The following is a 19640-nucleotide window of genomic DNA, read 5'->3' as shown; positions in this document are numbered from 1 at the left end:
AGCTCGAGCCCTGACCCTTGACACCCCCCATCCTGACTGAAGACAGGGCCCGTCGCCCTCGGGGCTCCTCCCGGCTCTGTTGCGCTCAGGTAATGCCAGCCCGGAGCAGGCCACGGGGCTCCCCTGCCCGGTGCGGGGGCACCACTGGGTGGGGCAGCCACACGCGGTGCCCCTGGCAGGCCGGGATGGCGGGTTCCAGGCCCAGCCTGGCCTCCCTGGCTCCAGGAAGTGGGGCGCTGCGGGGGGCCGGGGGGGGGGGCTGTGCAGCAAAGAGTGGGAGCTGCTGGGGCGGGGCAGCCGGTGACCCTGGGGTGGGGGGCAGAGGCCGACCCTCCCTGGCCCGTGGCCTTCGACCCGGCAAAGCGGAGCCAGGTGAACCATTAACCTCAGATATGAGCCCTCCTGCCCTCACCCCGCCCCCAGGCAGGTGTCCCGGCCGCGGCCTGACGTGTCTTTGCCCAGCCCGGAGGCCCCCACGCAGAGCCCCGACCGAGGTGCTGCCTGGAAGGTTCTCACGCGGCCGGTGTGGGTGAGGCCGGGGAAGGGGGGCCCAGAGGCAGATGGGGGACCGGCGGGCACTGCTCCTGCAGGGGTGGGCCCTGACTGGGCGTGCTGCGAGGCCCCCAGGGGCTCTGACTCCCCTCTCTTCTCCCCTCAGGTGCCCTGGGCCCAGGATGCCCCGGGGGGAGTAGAAGTCCCAAACCCGAAGCCTTGGCCCTGGGGGCCACCATGGGGCCCCTGTTGGCTGCGCTGTGTGTCTGGATGGCTCTCGGGTGGGTGGGGGCTCTGGACCCCTCCGCAGACCCCCCGGCCCCCCTGGGCCCCGCAGAGCAGGAGCAGGGCCATTACCTCGCCCAGCTGTTCGGCTTATATGGAGAGAATGGAACCCTGAGCATCGGCGGCCTGGCGCGGCTCCTCCACAGCCTGGGCCTGGGCCGGGTCCAGGGACTTGAGCTGGGCCACTCGGGCGTCTCGGGGGGACGGGCTGGGCCCTCCCCTGGGGACAACGGCACCCACAGGTACCGTCCCCTCGCCTGCTCCAGCCTCCACAGCCCGGCCCTCCCTGCCGCTCCCCGCCTTCCCCTCTCCCCTCCGGCGGCCCGCGGCCCCCCTCTTCCTCGGCACCATCCTTTTCAGGCTGCCGGACTCTGGGCTCAGCGTGGACGTCTGGCCAGGACTGCCCCTGGGCTCCTCGGAGTGGAGGGACCCCGAGAAGCCGGGGCCTCCGTCCTCTGGCCTCGACCTCTTCCACCGGCTTCTGCTGCTGGACCACTCGCTGTCCGACCACCTGCATGAGGATGTGAGTAGGGGCGGCCGGCAGAGATCACACGCTCTTCGGGCCTTTGGTCTTGGGCTGTCGGGAGGCGGTGAGCGGGCAGAGAGAGGGAGGGAGGGAGGGGGAATTGCCGCGGCCTCCGAGCATCCGCAGAGGCAGCAGCAGCTGAGAGCTTTCCCCCGGTCTCCGTGATGCCACGGGGCCTGGCTCCCTTTAGCGTGGGCCGTACAGAAAGCCCCGCGATTGTGTGGGGGCCGCATGGAGGCGGAGTTTGGGGGGACCCTGACCTCTGACCTCCAATTCCCCAGTGTCTCAATGGCTCCCAGCTTCTCGTCAATTTCGGCTTAAGCCCGGCGGCTCCCCTGACCCCTCGCCAGTTTGCCCTGCTGTGCCCGGCGCTGCTCTATCAGATCGACAGCCGAGTCTGCATCCGGCCGCCGGCCCCTGCCCGCCGAGGGGACTTGCTGTCGGGTCAGTGAGTGGGGGTGGGCGGGGGAAGTGGCCCCAGAGCCTGCCCGGAGCCCCCACTCTCCTCCCTCCTTTCCACCCTTCCTCCCAACCCTTGCCTTTGAGACCCTCCTCGCCCACTCCGGCCTGACCTCCGCCTGTGCCCCCTTCTCCCAGCCCTGGCCCAGAGTGCCCTGGCTGTGCTGGCGCTCAGCGCTCTGGCTCCCTTCTCCATCCTGCTGTTACGACTCCTGGGCTCCCGGCTGCTGCGTCCTCTGCTGGGCTTCTTGGGGGCGCTGGCTGTGGGCACACTCTGTGGAGATGCTCTGCTGCACCTGCTGCCACACGTACGTGACGTGCCCCAGAGCCCCGGCCCTCGGCCCCTCTCCTGGGGTGCTTTTGAGCTTCCCGCTCCCTGCCTCTCCGCTCGCCCTCTCGATCATCCGATGGAAATGGGGAGGGGGGCGCTGTCTTACTCTGCTGAGGCTTCCTTTCTGGGGAGGGGGAGACTTCCTGGGCCTTGATGACCTTCCCTCTTCCACGTCTCAGGCTCAGGGAGGCCGTCACGGGGGGGACCTGGGCCCCGGCGTGGCCATGCTGGGAGGCCTCCTCCTCCTCTTCATCTTGGAGAATCTACTTGGGATTTTCCGTCAGGGTGGGCTGCATTTGGTGAGTAACTTCCCTCCTCCCAGGCCCCCCGCACCCATTCAGAGAATTTGCCCCCAGGGTGAGCTGCCCAGCATTCAGCAGACCTCATGAGTTCCTTCCCATGGCCAGGCGTCCCACCTCTTTCCTCTGAGGGAGAGCAGGGCGCCCTGGGATGTGGATGATGGGAGCGGGTGTCACCCCACAGCCCCCCGGCTTTCCTTCCCCGCTTAAGTTCCGGGCTCACTCCTGTTTTAGAGATGCTGTAGGCAAACCAGAAGAGACCCTGGAATCCAAGACCCAGAGAATGTTTGGGGAACGACTCTTGAGCCCCTGCGAGCAGTTCCAGGTAGTTTCCCAGGGGGGCCAGACTTGGAGAACGGGACAAACAGGAGTCCGCGCTCCCCAGTTTGGGAGTCACCTCCAAACTCTCTCTCTCCCTGTAGAAACGGCGCCCCAAGGGCCATGGGAGCCGGAAGGCCCCCCTGCCCCAGCCCGGCTTCCTCAAAGACCTCAGGGCCATGCCCATAGCCACGGGCACCCAAGTGGCGGGAACTCTCCGATCACGTGGATGGTCCTGCTGGGCGACGGACTGCACAACTTCACTGATGGGCTCGCCATTGGTGAAAGAGAGGGCCTGTGGGAAGGGGATGGACGCTGGCTCTGAGGGGTGCCGGCCAGGGGCTTCTCCATGGAGCAGGGGCTAATCCCATTCCTGCCTTTGTCTTGCTTTTAGGCGTTGCCTTCTCCGATGGCTTCTCCAGTGGCATCAGCACCACGCTGGCTGTCTTGTGCCATGAGCTTCCCCATGAGTTGGGTAGGGAAATGACAGGAACAGGGCAATCATGGCGGCCTGGAGGAGGGAGGCCAGAGCGCTCCACCCCATTGCCCTTCGGGGTTTGGGGGAGAGCGATGGAGGAAAACCAAGGCTCGCCTTGGGTCGTGGCGGGAGACGCCCCGATGGGCCTGGGCCAAGGGTGTCTCGTCCTAGCGCCTTCCTCTTCCCGACAGGTGACTTTGCCATGCTGCTGCAGGCCGGCCTACCCTACCGAAGGCTTCTGCTGTTAAGCTTGGTGTCGGGGGCCCTGGGGCTGGGTGGTGCGGCCCTGGGCGTGGGCCTCAGCCAGGGCCCTGCACCATTCACTCCCTGGGCTTTTGGGATGACTGCTGGGGTCTTCCTTTACGTGGCGCTGGTGGATATGGTAAGAGGGGGTCCAAAAGGGGTGGTGGGGTTCCTCCAGGCCCAGAGGGCCCTCTAGGGGAAGAGAGGGCCTGGAGGCTCTCTGGGCCGCAGGCCCTGGGTCTGACCACCATTTTCTCCCTCCAGCTCCCTGCCCTGCTTCACCCCCCAGATCCCCTGCCTCCATCCTATATCCTGCTCCAGGGGCTGGGGCTGCTTCTGGGGGGCTGCCTCATGCTGACCATCGCCCTGTTTGAGGAGCAGCTGCTTCCCCTGCCCTCGGATGGCTGAAGCGGAGGCGCCCGGGGCCGGGGCCGGGTCCCTCCCCTCCCACCCCCTCCTTCCCAGGAACAGAGGCGGGACACCGGCCAGTAGGAGCAATAGGACTTTAATAAACAGAACCCATCCCCAAACCATGATGACTGAACAGTTGTTCTCACACCAAAGAGGGTAGAAACCCGGGGTGGGGCCCGAGGGCTCAGGGCAGGAGGCCCCCAGCCTCGGTCCGGTGGGGGGCCTGGGCACGTCCATCTGCGGGGAGTCTTTGTGCTTTACCCCGGGGCTGGGGGACGGCGCGAGGGCCCCCGTCCAACACTCCCCGTGCTGCCCTGGCTCTGGCTGTTCTCGGCCCAGGAGGTGTTGGGGCCCAGTGGTCAGACACCCTCTCCCTCAGGCCCCTCCCCGATTCCAACGCTAGCACCACGGGGTGGGTTTGGGGGGGGAGGACAAGCAGGTGTGACAAATTGCTTAGAGAAAGATTCCACTAGAATCCAGTGAATTGTGCTCAGTTCTCTTTACTTCCTACAACCGAGTACATGGGTCACGGGGTGGGGGTGGGGGAAGCCCCCGGCACACCTGCACACAGGATGGTGTTTGCAGCATCACAGGCCATGCAGGTCAAGGGGGAGAGGAGCAGACAGAGGAGCCCCCCGCGGGCACTGGACACCCAACATTCTCACAGGCTGCCCTACGCACAGCTGGGCACGAGGAAGTCCTCAGGCCTCCCCTCTCCCCTCTCTTGCTTGGCTCCCAGGAAGGGGGAACTGTATTGCTTTGAGAGCCGCCTTGGGGGGGCCGCCCCACCCCAATTTGGCACATCTGCCAGACCGAAGCCTTGAGGGCGGATGCCCTCACTCGGGCTCCCGTGGCTCCAGGGAGGCTTTCCTTCTCCATTCTCCTCCCTCCCGTCTTCACTAGCTGACCCCTCTCCAGCCACATTCCCTCCTCCCTTTGCCCTGGACACCCCCCAACGCTGAGCTATCCAGGTGTGACAAGGGGACGAGATGGGGGGCAGGTTTGGAAGCAGAGGCCCCACCCTGGAGTGGGGGCAAGACTGGCACAACAGCTACTTTAGTGCAATTGGAGACGGTGCCCAGAAAGAGGGGGAGCTCCTTGGGGGGCTCCCGATGGGCAGTCCAGTGCTCAGGCCCGAGGGGAATGGGGGGCGAGAGGAATGGGACTGGGAAGAATCCATCCTCCTCACTGTCACATGCCCTCCCAAGTGCTAGTTACAGTTTCTATCACTTCACACAAACGGGCAACAGCAGCCTTGGAGTTAGTACCTTCAAGTAGTTAAGAAAAGCAGCACCCCCGCCGCCACCCCCCAAAGCTGGAGTTTGGTCACTTCTCTGGAAGGGCTTTAGGGGAGACGAGCCAGACCCCCCTCTCAGACCTCTGGGCTTGGACCTCAAGTATTCATTGCCTTGACCCTTCCTTCCTCGCCGGTGGAGAGCCAGCCTGACCATGCGAAGGACCCCATGGAAGGAGAGAACCCCTTTGACCAGGCAGAGGAAGGGGCCGCTTAGTTCCCCTCCCCGTGCCCCAAACTCTGAAATGACAGGGGCAGGAGATCCCCAACCATCCCCCCTAGGAGGGCTTCTGGGCTGTTGTCTGTAAGGCTATTTTCCTTTGCTGGAGTCGGGGAAGGAAGGGAGAGGGGAGAAACACAGACTGGGCCTGGGGTGGGGAATGGCCAAGGAGGGGAAAGGAGGAAAGGGCTTCCTTCCTGGCACGTGAGGCCCGCTGGAGCCGGGACCCAAGAAACACGGGTGCGCCGTCACGTTCAGAGACCCCCCACCCCCTGCTCTCCAGCCCAGCTCTCTGAAGGACTCTGGGGAAGACACTCGAGGAGCCGCTCTGCAGAGCATTTCCCAAGGCCCTCAGGCCTCCTTTCCCCTTCAAGGCCAAGGGAACACAGGGGCGGTCCAGTGGGGCAACATTGGTGGACGTTGGTGGAAACAGTATTGAGTTTTCCTTTGGTTACATATTGAAGGCAAAGGTGAGCTGGACTTACAGTCTAGACGGAGGGGGTGAAGAGAGGGAAAGGGCCCTGGGGGGACAGGAAGGAAGGCAGGCCCTCCCCCGCAATTCCACCCCAAGAAACACAAGTCTTATTGGGGGTGGGGGTCCCTCAATGTTATCTCCCCCACCCCCCACAGCACCAAACAAGAAGAATAGAAGCCCCTTCCCTACGGGCTGCCCCCACCCCAACCTGGGCTGTACATTCAGTGGTTTTCAGCAGTCCTATGGCTCGAGGTGGCAGGGTGGGGGAGGTAGCCCCATCAGTCTCAGCTGGACAAGTGGCAGTGACCCTGGTCTCTCTGTTCTACCAGGACTCACGGTTTGTGCCTTTCTTTTTTAGGAGTGGGAGCATGGATGCCCCCTTCCAACTGCCCAATGTCCCTCTGATCAGAAAAGCCCCCCAAATCAGAAACTAAAAACTGGCTCTCATCAGCTGTCTTTTCCCACCAGTCTCCTTTGTCTCCTCCATAACACTCTTTGCTGGGACCCTGGGGCTGCTCTCCAGGACCTCTCTAGGGAGGCTTTTCCACAAAAGTGCTTATTACTTGAAGCAAGTGCTTTAGAGCTTTTTGGGGGGTGGGGGGTGGGGGGGAGCCTAGGGAAGGAAGGGGAAAGAGATGCCTACTCCCTCCCCTTCCTGGGGAAGGACCGGGGCCATTCTGCCTTGGTTTAATTTCTCCACACCCGTTTAAGTCAAAAAGGTTTACAAAAACTGAAAATTAAAATAAATATGCAGTGGCCATGAGTATGGGACAAGATGCTTCAAAAACAACAGGGGCATGGGAGCCCAGGGTGGGGCAGGGAATTTCCTTTGGCATAAGGAGAGGAGGCTGCTCATCCTCCAGGCCCCCTCACCAATTACACAAGGAGCTAAGGGAGCCCCCTCTTTCCCCAGCAATGCTGACACCGTGCTGAAGGGGCAAAGCCTGGGCAGCCACCAGAAATCTCTTTTAGCACAAGAATGGGGCGCTTTGCAAACACTCAGATTCTTACTGACATTGTTGAGCATCAATAAAGGAGAACACGACTGACACCCAGACGGGCTCCTCTGGAGAACCCGTATTGTCCCCTCTACCCAAATCCCTGCATCAAAACGAGGATGGGAAGGGGGGATGAGAAGGCTTGGAAGAAAGCATCAGAGTGGGCGAGTGCACTTTGAAAAGCCAGCAGAGACTGGGGGGCAGGGGCGGGGCGGCAGCCCTTAGAGAGGTCATATTGATTGTCATCTAGGGAAGGAGCAAGGAGCAGGAGGGCAGGGGAAAGGGGCAGCGAAAGGCCCTTTGGCTTTAACAGGATGGAAAACTAGAAGCTGCACAGTCCTTCTCACCAACAACGGTCATCTCAAAGCTTTGAAATGTTTGGGGGAACAGTGATGGGGACAAAGGGGAACACAGAGAGAGAGTGGGGAACACAGAGACCACAAAGAACAGCAGAGAAGAGGTCTCAGACAAGCCACAGAAAACTGGATCAATGAACACTTGGGGTGTCGAGAGGGAGGGGTCCCTGGGATATCCCCTAATGCCCCAATGTCATTCTAGGCAGAGATGGCGGAAAAGAAGTCCAAACAGGAAAGGAAGTAAAGCTGGGAAGAATGTGAATGAGGCTGGGGGCTGGGGGAGCGCCCAAAAGCACTATGTAAACGAGGCCAGTCCAGTTTTCAGGAAACAATACTGATGGCAACCGAGGAGTAGTGAGGGAGGGGACGGGGTATGGCCTCTGTTCAAGTTATGTGTCTTGGCTCCTGGCTGAGGTATTGCGTGTGAGGCGGGGAACACTGGCTGGGGGGCGGGAGAGCTGAGAGGCCTGGCTGGGAGATGGATGGTTAGGGCATCTAAGGGGACCAGGGCCAAATTCAATGCTACATTTAGAGAAAAATTTGCCCCCACCTTCCCTGGTTCACCGTTTGGGGCAGGGCTTTAGCAAGCCAGTTAGTCAAGGCCCCGGCCTGACCCCCCAGCATCCCCAGCACCTGGGGTCAGGGACTCTGGGCTCCAGTCTCAGGCGGTGGTGGTCTCTAGTCTGCCCCCGCCCCTCCCACCATCTTTGGCTTCGGATCATCAGGGATCGGGGTGGGGTGTTCTTGGACATACAGGACGATCGAGGCAAAGGGGGAGGCCGGAGGAACCCAGGATGGGGATGGCCCTCCTTCCACACACACGAACAAGCACATGCTCGAGACATACACAGAGAACATGAGAGGGCCGTGGCCTTGAAATGGACAGGAAATTCATTTGTGTCTTCCACTAAGGGGGAAATGCTTCCTTCAAAAGTCAGGACAAGCCTAAGCATGGAGAGCTGAGGAGGAGGAGGAGGGGGAGGAAGAAGAGGAGGAGGGGGAGGAGGAGGGGGAGGAGGAGGGGGAGGAGGAGGGAGCCACAGGTGCTGCTCTTCCCCAAAGGAGTGAAAATGAAGAAGCAAGGTTAAAGTGCATGGTGAGGGGGCCAAGAAGGGGCAGAGCCAGCCCTTGGTTTGCATATGAGGAAGTGGGGGGAGAAGGGAGCAGATCTCGGGGTCCCAGGTACAGTAGTTGTCGCTTCAAGTGTTTTGCATTTGGATCGGAGGGGGAGGGGGCACCAGGGTGGACGGGAGGGGAGAGGAAGAAGCTCCAGGCCTCAGTGCTAAAGGTCTACCCCACCACCACCCAGCTGCCCCTACCGGGCGAGGGGGGCACCTCCAGAGTGCTCACACAGTACCAGAAATTAAGGCTTCTCACTGCTTCGGGGGGTGGGGGGGGAAGGCTAGCCGAGCAGGAAGGGCAGTGATTGGGACAGGGATGGGTAACTGCCTGGCTCCAGAGGCAGGAAAACTGGAGGAGGGACAAAAAAGGAAGCAGGAAGGGGTAGAGGGGAGGCAGGACGGGGGTGGGCAGCGAGATCAGAGGAGCCAGGCATTTAGTAATTTTGTTCAGGTTACTGGGCAGAAGGGCCTGCCCTGGGGGCACCGAGAGCGCCTGCGAAGTCCCTGGTGGCCCACTAATGCCCTGCTCGGTTTGGGTGTCACAGGGGTGAGCAGCTTCTCTCCGGCCCTTTCCCTCCGTCCCCCGTAACTTATCCCCACTCCCAGCCCCCCCATCACCCAAGTCGTGTTCTCCTTTAAAGTGCCCTATATTTATAGACATTTTCTAAATAAATAGAATAAGATATCAGGTCACCGGTGTGGGGAGACCAGCGGAGGATCTACTCTGAGTAGCAGCCGTCTAAGCCGATGGCGCCGTGCCGCTCCTGGCTGTAGGGGCAGGAGGCCCCGTGGGGCAGGGCGCCGCAGCCGCCCACTGTCTTGGCAGCAGCGATGCCACAGTTCTTGAGCAGGCTGAAGCTGAAGGGGCTGACGGCGTCCTTAGGTGGGAAAGGCTTCATGGTGGAGAGGATCAAGGCCAGACAGTCCGCCACATCTTTGTTGGGCGCACAGGCCAGAGCTGGAGTGTGACCTGCAGGGCAGATCAGGGGAAACTGAGGTACGGGCCCTTCCATGTCCTCCCCCATCACCCTGGCTCCCCACAAGCCTGTGAAGGGAGCCCAGGCACTCAAGTGCCTGGCATGCTAAGCGTGCAGCTAAACACGTCCCGGTTCAGGAAAGAGCGTGTGTGTCAGTGCGTCGAAGAGGGAAGGGCAGGCAAGGAGGGCGCAGGAAGCATGCCTGCCCGGACCCTCTCAGGGCTCTCCTTTGTTTCCTCCCAAAAGGAAACCCTGTCACTTGGCCTCCTCTCAGGGGCCCCAGAATGCCAGGGATTGGGGGTCTGGGCCCCCTACCCTGAACGGCTCCCCTGGTGTCAGGAGGTCATCTCCTGTATAGTGTCCCTGACCCCAACCCAGGGGGGGCTCTGGGCCCCACCCCACCTTCTTCATCTACAGCCAGCACTGTGGCCCCACGACTGAGCAGCGCCTGCACCACAGAAGCCAGGCCATTCCGGGCAGCGATGTGGAGTGGCCTTGGAGGGAGAAAAAGAAGAGGAATAAATGAGGGGGACCAGTCTGCAGGGGCCCCCTGGCCCCCAGGAGGACCCTTCTCTTCCCCCATCCGCCACCCCAACCGTAGGCCCTCCCGCGTGAACACTCACATCTGCAGTGCACTGTTGGTGGCATTGATAAGGCCAAGGTCTTGAGTTTCCGCCAGGATTAACAGGGCACATTTCTCGTGGCCCTGAGGGAAAGGGAGGGAAGGATGACTAAAGGGAGGACCTGGTCAAGAGCAGGGGAAAACAATGGGTGCCACCAAGTCTGACCCCAGGGAGCCCCTAAAGCTACTTCTGGGCTCCTCATTCTATCCCTTCCTCCTTGTCTGCTGTCCCCACCGGGGGCTGCCCCTACCTTGCTGCATGCTAGGTGCAGGGCAGTGTTCTTATTCCCATCCAGCACAGTCAGGTCTGCTTTTGCTTGATATAACAGAAACTCTGCCATGGCAAAGAGAAAGCACGTCACGAAGGCCCTGGAGCCTCCAAGCCGTGGCCCATCTCGCTTAGCACGCGTCATCCTGCCCCAGAAAAGCTCTCGACGCTCTCCTCCAGCCTTCCCCCTCCCACGAGCCCCCCGCCCCACCCGGCACGCACCAACGGCAGCAGTCTGCCCATTCTCGGCTGCGGTCATGAGAGCCGTCCTGCCAGCCTGATCGATGGCATCCACCTCAGCTTGGTGCCTCAGCAGCATCTGGAGCCCAGAGACATTGTCTGCGAAGGCAGCAGCATGAAGGGGGGTCCTGTAGGTGGGGGAGGGAGTAGAAAAAGCAGGGGAGGCTACTCAGCCTAGGGGAGTGAGGCTAGTGGGGAGGGAGGGGCGGTTAGTTGGGGGTCCCGGGCACCCCCCAGGGGCCGCTTCACTCACCGTCCTTTGGCATCTCGGCTATTCACAATCTTGGCACCCAGCGCTCCTAGCAGCATCTCGGTGGTGCTGTCCTGGTTGTTGATTCTGAGCAGAGAGAGAAAGGGTCTCATGGGGGCGAAGGAGGAAAAAGCCCACAGGACAGGACCAGATACTGGACGGACGGGCGGGCGGGCGGGGGCCTCACTCACACTGCACAGTGCAAAGGAGTGAAGGGGTTTCCTTCTAGGTACGAGAATGGGCTGTGTTCAAGTAGCAACTCCAGACAATCTTCATGTCCTAAAGGGTGCGCAAGAGGGGACGGAGAAGGGGACGGAGTGAGAGCCAACTCCCGTTATCCAGCCATCTCCCCCAGCAATCCCACCCTACGCCCCCATCTCCGGTCCGCGGGGCGGACCCGCCCCAATCCCCAGTGCCACCATCCCTTGGCCCCTGACCAGTGTAGGAGGCCCAGTGCATGGGAGAGTAGCCACTGTAGTCCACTACGGCATCCAAGGGATCTGTGGACAGGGCAGCCTGTAACAAGGTCCTCAAGACAGCGGTGTGGCCACAGGCCGAGGCCAGGTGGATCGGCGTCCTGCCCTTGAAATCTCGGCATAGTACAAAGGCGTCGTGGTCCAGAAGGGCAGCCAGACAGTCCTCGCAGCCAGTCACCGCCTAGGGGTCAGAAAGGGGTGCATCTAGCCCTTCCCGCCCTGACCACTGGGGAATTCCTCCTTTTCCTCCCCGCCCACCACCCTGTATCTCCCTATGGAAGCCAACCAGCACAGAAAGGAGGTCCCAAGGCTCAGGAGTGGGGGATGACAGACACAAGAGGGAGCCAAGGAAACTCTGGGGTCCGTGAGCTCGCCATCCCGGGGAACAGGGGGAAGAGTGGATGACGGGGTGTCTAAGTGAGCGGTGTGCAGAAGAGCCAACATTTACGTGTGTATAATAAAGCCGGAGAGACAGACACCCACAAATACTTCATTTTCAGGTCTCTAAAGCACTTTACTCTGAATAAGCCTTCGAGGCAAGTGATCTCCTGATTCCAAGTTCAAGGTCCCTTCTATGTGGCCCCCAGCAGCAGGGTATCAGGAAAACAGAATGGAGGTGGAGAGCAAGATGGCTCACTGCCCGTCACCGTGCGAGGGGTCCCCAAACTGACTCCCCAACACTGGCCAGCATCAGCTTCCAAAACCTCAAATTTCTGCCCGTTAGCACAGCCCTGCCTGGAAGACCGAGCACTCACCCCACGGTGCAAGGCGGTTCGGCCCCGGCGATCGGCTGCATCAGCCGTCGAGCCTTTTTCCAACAGGAGGTGTACACAGTCCACGTGGCCATTCATGATGGCCAGCATGAGCGGAGTCCTGAAGGCAGGGTGGGAGAAGCAGAGCGTCAGGGTGAGCAGTCGGGCCCAGACCGAGTGTCGAGCCCCTGACCCCCACACTCACTGTCCATGGGCGTCCATGACATCAGTGATGTCAGCGCGCTCTCCGCTGTCGATCAGCAGGTGCAGGGAGTCAGTGTGACCAGAAGCAGCTGCGGGAGAAGGAGGCCCGTCAGAGCCGGGTCAAGGGAGAAAAAGGAAGCAGGGAAAGAGATGATGGCGGGGAGGTCCAGAGGAAGCCAGGCAGCTCCGGAGAGGGGCGATGTGCAAGGACATGGGATTCTCCTGGGGAGGACAGAGAAGGAAGGGAACCCTACGGGATGCACGGGAGAGACCCGAGCTAGACCTTAATATCCTATCACAACGTGACTCAGAAGAACAAAACCAATGGGCACACAGGGATGAAGTATTCTCCAGACTGTCCCTACCCACATCCAAGGCCTTGCTAAGGTGTAGCAGCAGAAGTGTCAAACGGGCTGGCACCAGATGGAAATGGTGAATAAAAACACAGGAAAACCGAGAGGATGCTAAGCTGTGGTTTTCTAAGCCTGTAAGCGGGCAGCTGGCCTGGCTTCAGTCTGAGATCGACATACCAACGGTATCCAGCAGTGCTGTCCACGCCAGAGACGGGGGCGCCAGTAAAGCATTCCTAAGGATTCCGACTTAGAAAACCGCAAGTTAGTATGATCTCTGCTCTGCTGCATTTAACGTTTCTAATCACATCTTCACCTGTTCTGAGCATGTTGACCCCTCTTATGTACAGAATGACTGAATGAGTTTCTGGGACTCGTCGTGGGCAGGAGCGGCCCCTACCAGCAGCATGAAGGGGCGTCCACTTCCGCTTGCGTTCCTTGACCAGGGCAGAGGCTCCATGGGCCGTGAGCACCTCCACACACTCTGTGGAGCCACGTTCTGTGGCCAGGAACAGCGCAGTCCGGCCTTTGTGGTCCCTCACGTCCAGATTCACCAGCGTCTCCGCCAGTGTCTTCAGTGCTTCACAGTGACCATTATAGGCCTGCGAGAGTAAGGGAACGAAAATGGAGATGCTCCTAGGCAACTCTGCAAACCCCTCGGACCCAACGGGCAAACACTGTGCCAAAATGTCTCCCAAACCATTAGACACAAAATGGGCTTGACATTTGTGGTTCAGTCCCTTTCCCTCAAGGTTACTCCCCCAAAAAGGCCAGGAGAGAGACTCTAGGTAGGCTGAGGCCTCCAGTGTGCCTGCTCCCAGGCTGAGCTGACCCTCAGGGCTCTGCTCTGTACCAGGGTGGGGGAACAAAAGCAACAGCCAGGGAGGGAATTGGCCCACAGGAAAGACTCACAGCTAAGTGCAAAGGGCTGACTGGAATGGTGTTCTCCACATCCTCCAGGCAGTTAAAAGACATTTCTAGGAGCTGAAAAGGATGAGCCGGCAGTGAGGAATCTGGAGCTGCCTGCAGGCTGTGGCCCAGGGCCCTCTCACTTCCTCCCAAGGCCTGGCCCCCACCTCCTCCTGCTCTGAGGCCTCTGAGGCTGCGCCAGGCCGCCCCCACCTACCAGCTCAAGGTTCTGTCTGTTGCCATAGGCAGCTGCATAGTGCACGGCTGTGTAACCCTGCCTGTCCCGCAGGGAGGGGTCTGCACCGTTATCCAGTAAAAACTCCAGACAGCTGTGGGAAGAAAGGCTGTTGGAGAAGGCCCCCAGGAGGGGCCAGAGCCTGGGCTGGATATGGGGGCTCACAGGAAGGCAGGCCAGAGTATTCTCTGCGCCCCATGATGCATCCTCTGCAGAGTCCCTGCCTGCTGTGGAAGCCTCCTGGCCTTGCTCCCCCATCTCCACTTTCAAAGCTAGCTTAGGCGCCCGCTTGTCCACAAGACTTCCTGGTGACACCAGCCCTCCCCAGGCTCCTCTCTTTTGTGTGTCCCTCAGTTGGGGCTCCACTGGGAGGCAGGAGGTGAGTGGGAGGGCCTTCCTCCCTCAGTGGTTGTGTGACTCTGGACCAGTCACTCTCCGAGTCTCATTTTGCTTTGTAAAATGGAACAATCTCTCGACGGCCTGTACTGCTTCCTTTCCAAGCTTCACCAGGGTCAAAAAGAGCAACTCCATAAGAGCAGGCCCATTCTGCTATCTCTGATCTCAGCTGAAGCATGAACCCCTTGCTTTGCAGCCCCCCAGGTCCTGGAACTGAGCTCAGAGCCTCCCGAGGATGGCCATAGAAAGGGATGAGGCAAGCCCAGGGGAGGAGGATGGGACACAACGAACCCAGGGTATGTGGGCATTTCAGGGGACCTTGGGGCCACTCACAAGAAGGCCTCCTTCCTCCGGGACGCCTTCAGTGGCTCGTCCTCTTCAGGGTCGTGGCTGGCAGCCGAGTGCGGCTCCGCTCTAGGCACAAAGGGTATACTGAGAAGGGAGGGAGGGAGGAGGCACGCTCCGGAGCCAAGGGCCAGGGGGCCGGGCAAGGGGAACTCACCTCCGGTAGGTGTCGGAAGCGGCAGCATAGTGCAGAGGGGAGCAGCCTTTACAGTCGGCTTCGTTGATGCCCGCTCCGGCAGTCACCAGCGTCACCGCACACTGGTAGCTGCCATTGGCAGCTGCATAGTGCAATGGGGTCCTAGTGGAGTCAGCGAGGGGGACAAAGGATTAACGGAGATCTTAGCCCTGCTGGGAGTCGAGGCACGAGCAGCCTCACGATGGTCCCCGCCAGACGTTCCGCGCTGGCCCAAGCCCACCCCGCCCGGCCACACACCTTCCAAACTTGTCTCTCCTCCTCAAGTCGGCTCCACTGCTCAACAGCAAATTAAGACATTCAACATTCCTAGAAGGAGGAAGGTGGCAAAGGGTTAGCAGCAAACTGGCACTGGGGAGGGCCAAGAGGGACAGACGCAGCCGGTCCGTTGTCCCTGCAGGTGCCATGGCGGGTAGCAACGCACCCTCCAGAAGCAGCAGCGTGGAGACAGGTCCGGCCAAGGTTATCAGGCGTGTTGATGTCAAAACCAGCAGAGAGAACGTGCTCGTTACTGAGTGAAGACACGATGCTGTACAGCTGACCTGCAGCAGGAGGAGGGGCATGTTTCAGGCCTCTGGGCAGCCTCAGAGAGGACCCGTTACCCGGCAGGCGGCTAACAAGCGAACGTACCTGAGGAGAGAAGCTTACGACAGCAGTCTGAAAATCCAAAGAGAACAGCTAAGTGCAGGGGGAACATATCGTGGATGCCTCGCCTAGAAAAAGCACAAGGCCCGGTGAGCCCCGGGGCGAAGCAGCCACTGGCCGCTTCCTTGGTCCTGGCGCGCCTGGGAAAGGGGCAGAGAGGTACTCACCGGGCGGTGTCAGCACCGTTGGTCATAAGGGTGCTGATGAGCAGCTCGTGTCCATAGCGGGCGGCCACGTGCAACGGCGTATTCCCGTATTTGTCAGCACAGTCAATCTCACTGCCTGAGAAAGACAAACAGAAATAAAACTAACTCAGACACAGAAACATGCCTTGGGCCTGAGGCTGGTAACAAACTCTGGGGGTCATACCTATAAAAAGTCATAAAAAGTAACCCCAAGGTGGCTCAGTGGCTAGAGAGCCAGGCCTAGAGACAGGAGGTCCAATGGGACTTCAGACACTTCAGAGCTAGGTGACCCTGGCAATTGCCTGGCCCTTGCTGCTCCTCTGTCTTGGAACTGATACTCAGTATCAATTCTAAGAGAGAGGATGAAGGTTACTTAAAAAAAGAAAAAGAAAGGAATAGAAAGGGCCTGAGCATGAGATAGAATTAGAAAGGAGGCAGGCAATATTCTTTGTTATGTAGAGATGCAGAAAATGTAAGCAATGTAAAAACAAAGGTATCCACAAAATGTTTAAAAGAAAGAAGAGGGCAAGAGTGACCAACAAAATGGACTCTTTGGAAAGCCCGCAGGGGATAAAGATCTGGAATCCCTATGGGAGGGAGAACAACATAACCTCTGGGGTCCATACCATTCTGGATAAGGATCTGAGATCGGGTGAAACGCCCATGGATGGCAGCCATATGTAAAGGACTCTTTCCTTCCTTGCTCTGGGGAAAACAAAACTGGTCTCAGCATAAAGCAGAGAAGAGCCTAATCCAGCTTCCCTCCCAAAGGACACATTTGCAGACAGCAATGCCCAAAGTGGACACTTCCCTGGAGACTAGCAGAGTATCATGGACAGCTCTGGAGAAAAGGGAGACCCTGTGGCTTTAAACCTTTTCTCAATACTTTAGTGACCAGGGAATCTTCCAGGCCCATCCAGTGAAGATTCTAACTTTGGCCCTGCAAGACCAGAACTCCCCGAGCGAGCTCCCTGCTCTCCACCATTCAGAGCCCCCCCCTTCCGGTCACCTGGAAATTGACGTCTGCCCCATTATTGACCAAGAGTTCCAAGCAGAGTGCACCATTAGTGGAGACTGCGGCCACATGCAATGGAGTAAATCCCTTGTCATTGGGCTGGTTGACATTAGCGCCTGCATTCACCAGCTCATTGGCCACAGCATCCTGGCCCAGGTAGCAGGCAATGTGCAGAGCCGTGTTCCCATAGGCGTTGGGCTCATCGATCTGGAACAAGGGAGGAAGGATGGCATAGCTGGCCAAAGAACCCAAATCCCAGTGCTCCAGCCTTGTCCACTCAGGCTCCGAGCTCCCACCATCGGTAGCTGTCGGTCCTGCCTCCCCCTCTCCTCTGTGCCCGAGCTTCCTGAGGCTGACTTCATCTCCCCACACCCTCTCCCACAGCTCTTAAGTCCCTGACCTCGGCACCTAGCCGTAGCAGGTGCTTGACCACATCGATCTGGCCATTGGCAGCAGCTGTGTGAAGCAGCCCATAGCCCTTGCGGTCCTTGCAACTAGGATCTGCGCCCCGGGCCACCAACAGCTTCAGGACCTCCAAATGCCCTAAGAGGGGAGTGAGGGGAGAATTAGAGAGGCGCTCAAGCGACCAGGCCCCCTACCCCAGAGCTCCCAATCTCTAAGCCAGGGCTATCGATGTAGGCCAAACATCCTTTTTCCACCTAGATTCTTCCTCACCTAGAAAAGCTGCCCAATGCAGTGGCTGCCGCTCCTTTTTGTCACAGACATTCAGACTGGCCCCCTTGTTCAGAAGCAGGTTCACCATCTGCGTGAGAACAGGGGAGACTTCCCTTCAGAGCCGGGCATCAGTCTCTTCTGCCCTTCCCTAGCCCTAAAGCTTTGCCCCGTTCTCAGGAAACAGAACTGATCGAGGCTGGAAGGACCATGGACAGGGACTAGAGCACGAGGGTAGGGGCTGAGCCCCAGACAGGGTATCTGGCCCAGAGAACTCACCTCCAGGTGCCCACTGTGCACAGCGTGGTGCAGAGCACTGCGCCCACTTCGGTCGGCCACGTTGAGGCTGCTCAGCAGCGGGGCCAGCGCTTCCGCACACTTGGTGGCCCGGTTGGCAGCAGCCACATGCAGTGGTGTCTGCCATAGCTTGTCCCGGGCATTCACGTCTGCTGAATGTGCTAGGAGCAGCCCCAGAACTTTCTGTTTGTGGAAATTGGTCAGACCAAGAAAAACAAAGAGCGCTAGGTGAGAGGACAAGCAGCCGACCCGGGGGAAACGGCCACGACATCCAGAAAATACAGAAGCCCTTTATCCAGTCTGCCTTCCGGTTCCCCTAAAGAACCCCCCGAACCCCTCCCGACAGCCGTCTGAGCAGAACCTCTCCTCAGCTTCCCGGAGCCAGCACAAGCAGCATCGTTCTCCCCCTCCCCAAGCCAACACAGGCCTCCGAGAGGTTCCTGGAGCCACTCTCCCCCCCCAGAGAATTCTAGGGGAAGGACCGCCTCCCACCTTCCCCACGACGCCCACCTCCACTGCCCAGCCCCCCACTTCACTCATGCACCTGGGCAATCCCCCCAGAGCTCTAGGATGATGGCTCAAGCCAGGGGAGTGCTGTGGCCCCGGAAGGGGCCCCCCTCCTGCGGCCCCTCAGGGAGGGATGAGTCATTTCGGCCTGGCATTGGGGCCCCCTGCAGTTTGCCAGCAGAGTGCTAAGCTGCCCCTGACGTCAAATCAGCTGGCAGAGCTCAGCCCCCCATCCAGGGCCTGCCAGGAGGTCAGGAGGGAGGAGCCAGGTCTGCCTTTCCTCCCCAGAGGGGACAGAGATGAGCCCAGAAGAGGATGACGGAGGTCTGGGCCTCCCCCATGGGCCTCCCTGAGCTGGGGGGCTGGGGCGCCCGGCCGCCCCTACCTCGTTCCTAGAAGCGGCAGCACGATGGAGGGGGGTCAGCCACAGTGTGTCCTTAGCATTGACATTAGCACCTGCAGAAAAAAAAGCCGTGGGTGGGTGGGCAAGCGGGGCCCAGCTCAGCCTCACCCGGGGCTGGTGGCCTCCCTTACCTGACAGCAGTAGCAACTGGAGGATGGGGACGTCGCCCACGTAGGCAGCAGCATGCAGAGGGGTCCTTCTCTCTTGGTCCTGGAGAGCAAAGGGCCGGGCTGGGGGAGCGCGCACTCCCCGCCCCCGCCCTCGCCCTCCCGGCCCCCCCATCCTCTCCCCTCCACCTTGCCCCCGCCCCCTGCCCCCCGCCACGGGCCGCCGGGCTCACCAGCACGTTGATGTTCTCCTTCTGCGAGAGGAGGGAGCGCACTTCCTCCACATCCCGGCTAAAGATGGCCTGGACCAGGGGCGGCTGCGGAGAGAGCGGAGGGCGGGCGGCTCATGGCTGGCCGGGAGGGCGCCCTGTCACCGCCGCAAGGGCAGCGGGCCGCGGGGGCGGGGCGGCGCGGGGCGGGCCCGGAGGAGGCCGCCCCGGCCCAACCCGGCCTGGGGGGCCGCGGGAGGTTGGGGCGCGGGCCGGGCCTAGGCCGCACATCCCCGAGCTCGCGTGGCGGCGGCGCCCAGCGGGCGGCGGCTAGCGCGGTGACTGACCTGGTCCGTGATGCTGAGGATCCCCATGGCCCGGCCCGGGCTCCGTCCGCATCGAGCTCCCGGCGGCAGCGGCGGCGGCTCCACCGGGGACGCGGGGCGACAGCGGCGGCGGCGGTGGCGGCGGCGGCAGCGGCGGCGGCGGCGGCAGCGGCGGTAGCGGCTGCTGGGAGAGCGGGGCCCCGCCTACCGGGAGGCGGGCGAGCGGGAGCCGGCAGCGCCCCCTGGCGGCCACAGCGGGCCCCCCCTCCCCCCCGCCCGACAGGGCCTGCCGGACCCGCCGCCGAGCCGTAGCACCGGCGCCGACCAGACCTGGCTGCGCTCCGCGCCCCCTGGCGGCCAACGCTGGATCTCAGCGCCCCTCAACTGACCCCACTGCGCCCCCTAGCGGCCAGACCTATCTCAGTAGGGCCCCGGCGGTCAAACCCAGGCGCACAGCTCCCCCTGCTGGCCAAATGCCAAACCACAGCGCCCCGGGGATCAGACAACCCCAGTGGCGGCTGAGTGCGCTGGCTGATGGAGCCTAGTATCCAAGCTACAAAGAAACGCAAAGGCCATCTAGTGCAATTCCTTCGTTTTTACATATGAGGAAACTGAGTGGCTGAAGAACTGGGCTAAGTTCACATAGGTAGTAAGTGTCAGAGGTGGGATTTGAACCTAAATTCGCTCTTTCAACCATCTAGTCCATTTTACAGAAAAGAAAACTGAAGCCCACGGATGAACTATTCTTTTA

The 19640-nt window shown here is 60.7% G+C and overlaps 2 protein-coding genes across 5 annotated transcripts; one reads left to right on the top strand and one right to left on the bottom strand.

Moving 5' to 3' along the window:
* Window positions 1-13: 13 nt before the first annotated feature.
* Window positions 14-3961, top strand: SLC39A5 (solute carrier family 39 member 5). 4 transcript variants are annotated; one of them, XM_056797882.1, is made up of 12 exons: window positions 14-89; window positions 424-508; window positions 659-1019; window positions 1138-1300; window positions 1585-1747; window positions 1901-2070; window positions 2273-2392; window positions 2627-2717; window positions 2815-2991; window positions 3105-3185; window positions 3380-3570; window positions 3696-3961. In XM_056797882.1, the coding sequence occupies exons 3-12, from the start codon at window positions 730-732 to the stop codon at window positions 3837-3839; spliced, it is 1590 nt and encodes a 529-aa protein (XP_056653860.1). In that variant the 5' UTR covers window positions 14-89; window positions 424-508; window positions 659-729; the 3' UTR covers window positions 3840-3961. The 4 variants fall into 4 exon arrangements, with proteins under 4 accessions (XP_056653860.1, XP_056653859.1, XP_056653858.1 ...); XM_056797881.1 differs by having other exon boundaries at window positions 15-89; window positions 424-525; XM_056797880.1 differs by having other exon boundaries at window positions 15-89; window positions 424-529.
* Window positions 3921-19112, bottom strand: ANKRD52 (ankyrin repeat domain 52). The gene is made up of 28 exons (XM_056797870.1): window positions 18911-19112; window positions 18588-18671; window positions 18379-18457; window positions 18230-18300; window positions 17320-17520; window positions 17044-17131; window positions 16769-16911; window positions 16363-16575; window positions 15980-16058; window positions 15336-15450; window positions 15154-15236; window positions 14948-15065; window positions 14764-14832; window positions 14488-14628; window positions 14319-14399; window positions 13572-13683; window positions 13358-13429; window positions 12846-13047; window positions 12097-12184; window positions 11895-12012; window positions 11101-11320; window positions 10855-10942; window positions 10667-10750; window positions 10396-10541; window positions 10157-10239; window positions 9907-9989; window positions 9686-9777; window positions 3921-9276 (listed from the first exon to the last, which is right to left on the bottom strand). Exons 1-28 carry the CDS (start codon window positions 18935-18937, stop codon window positions 9026-9028), a joined length of 3231 nt encoding a protein of 1076 aa, XP_056653848.1. The 5' UTR covers window positions 18938-19112; the 3' UTR covers window positions 3921-9025.
* Window positions 19113-19640: the final 528 nt, after the last annotated feature.

Source organism: Monodelphis domestica, chromosome 5 (genome assembly GCF_027887165.1).
Source record: "Monodelphis domestica isolate mMonDom1 chromosome 5, mMonDom1.pri, whole genome shotgun sequence".
Taxonomy (NCBI): Eukaryota; Metazoa; Chordata; class Mammalia; order Didelphimorphia; family Didelphidae; genus Monodelphis; species Monodelphis domestica.
This window is presented reverse-complemented; position numbering and strand designations above follow the sequence as displayed.

Excerpts from the sequence above, each read along its gene's own strand:
- ANKRD52 (XM_056797870.1), bottom strand. The coding sequence starts at position 18,937 with ATGGGGATCCTCAGCATCACGGACCAG. Across the intron at positions 18,458-18,587 it reads AGGAGAACATCAACGTGCTG|GACCAAGAGAGAAGGACCCC; the intron begins GTGAGCCCGGCG and ends TTTGCTCTCCAG. Across the intron at positions 13,430-13,571 it reads ACAGACAGAACCTTGAGCTG|CTCCTAGAAATGTCTTTTAA; the intron begins GTAGGTGGGGGC and ends CATCCTTTTCAG.
- SLC39A5 (XM_056797882.1), top strand. The coding sequence starts at position 730 with ATGGGGCCCCTGTTGGCTGCGCTGTGTGTCTGGATGGCTCTCGGGTGG. Across the intron at positions 1,020-1,137 it reads GGGGACAACGGCACCCACAG|GCTGCCGGACTCTGGGCTCA; the intron begins GTACCGTCCCCT and ends CATCCTTTTCAG. Across the intron at positions 1,301-1,584 it reads CCGACCACCTGCATGAGGAT|TGTCTCAATGGCTCCCAGCT; the intron begins GTGAGTAGGGGC and ends CCAATTCCCCAG.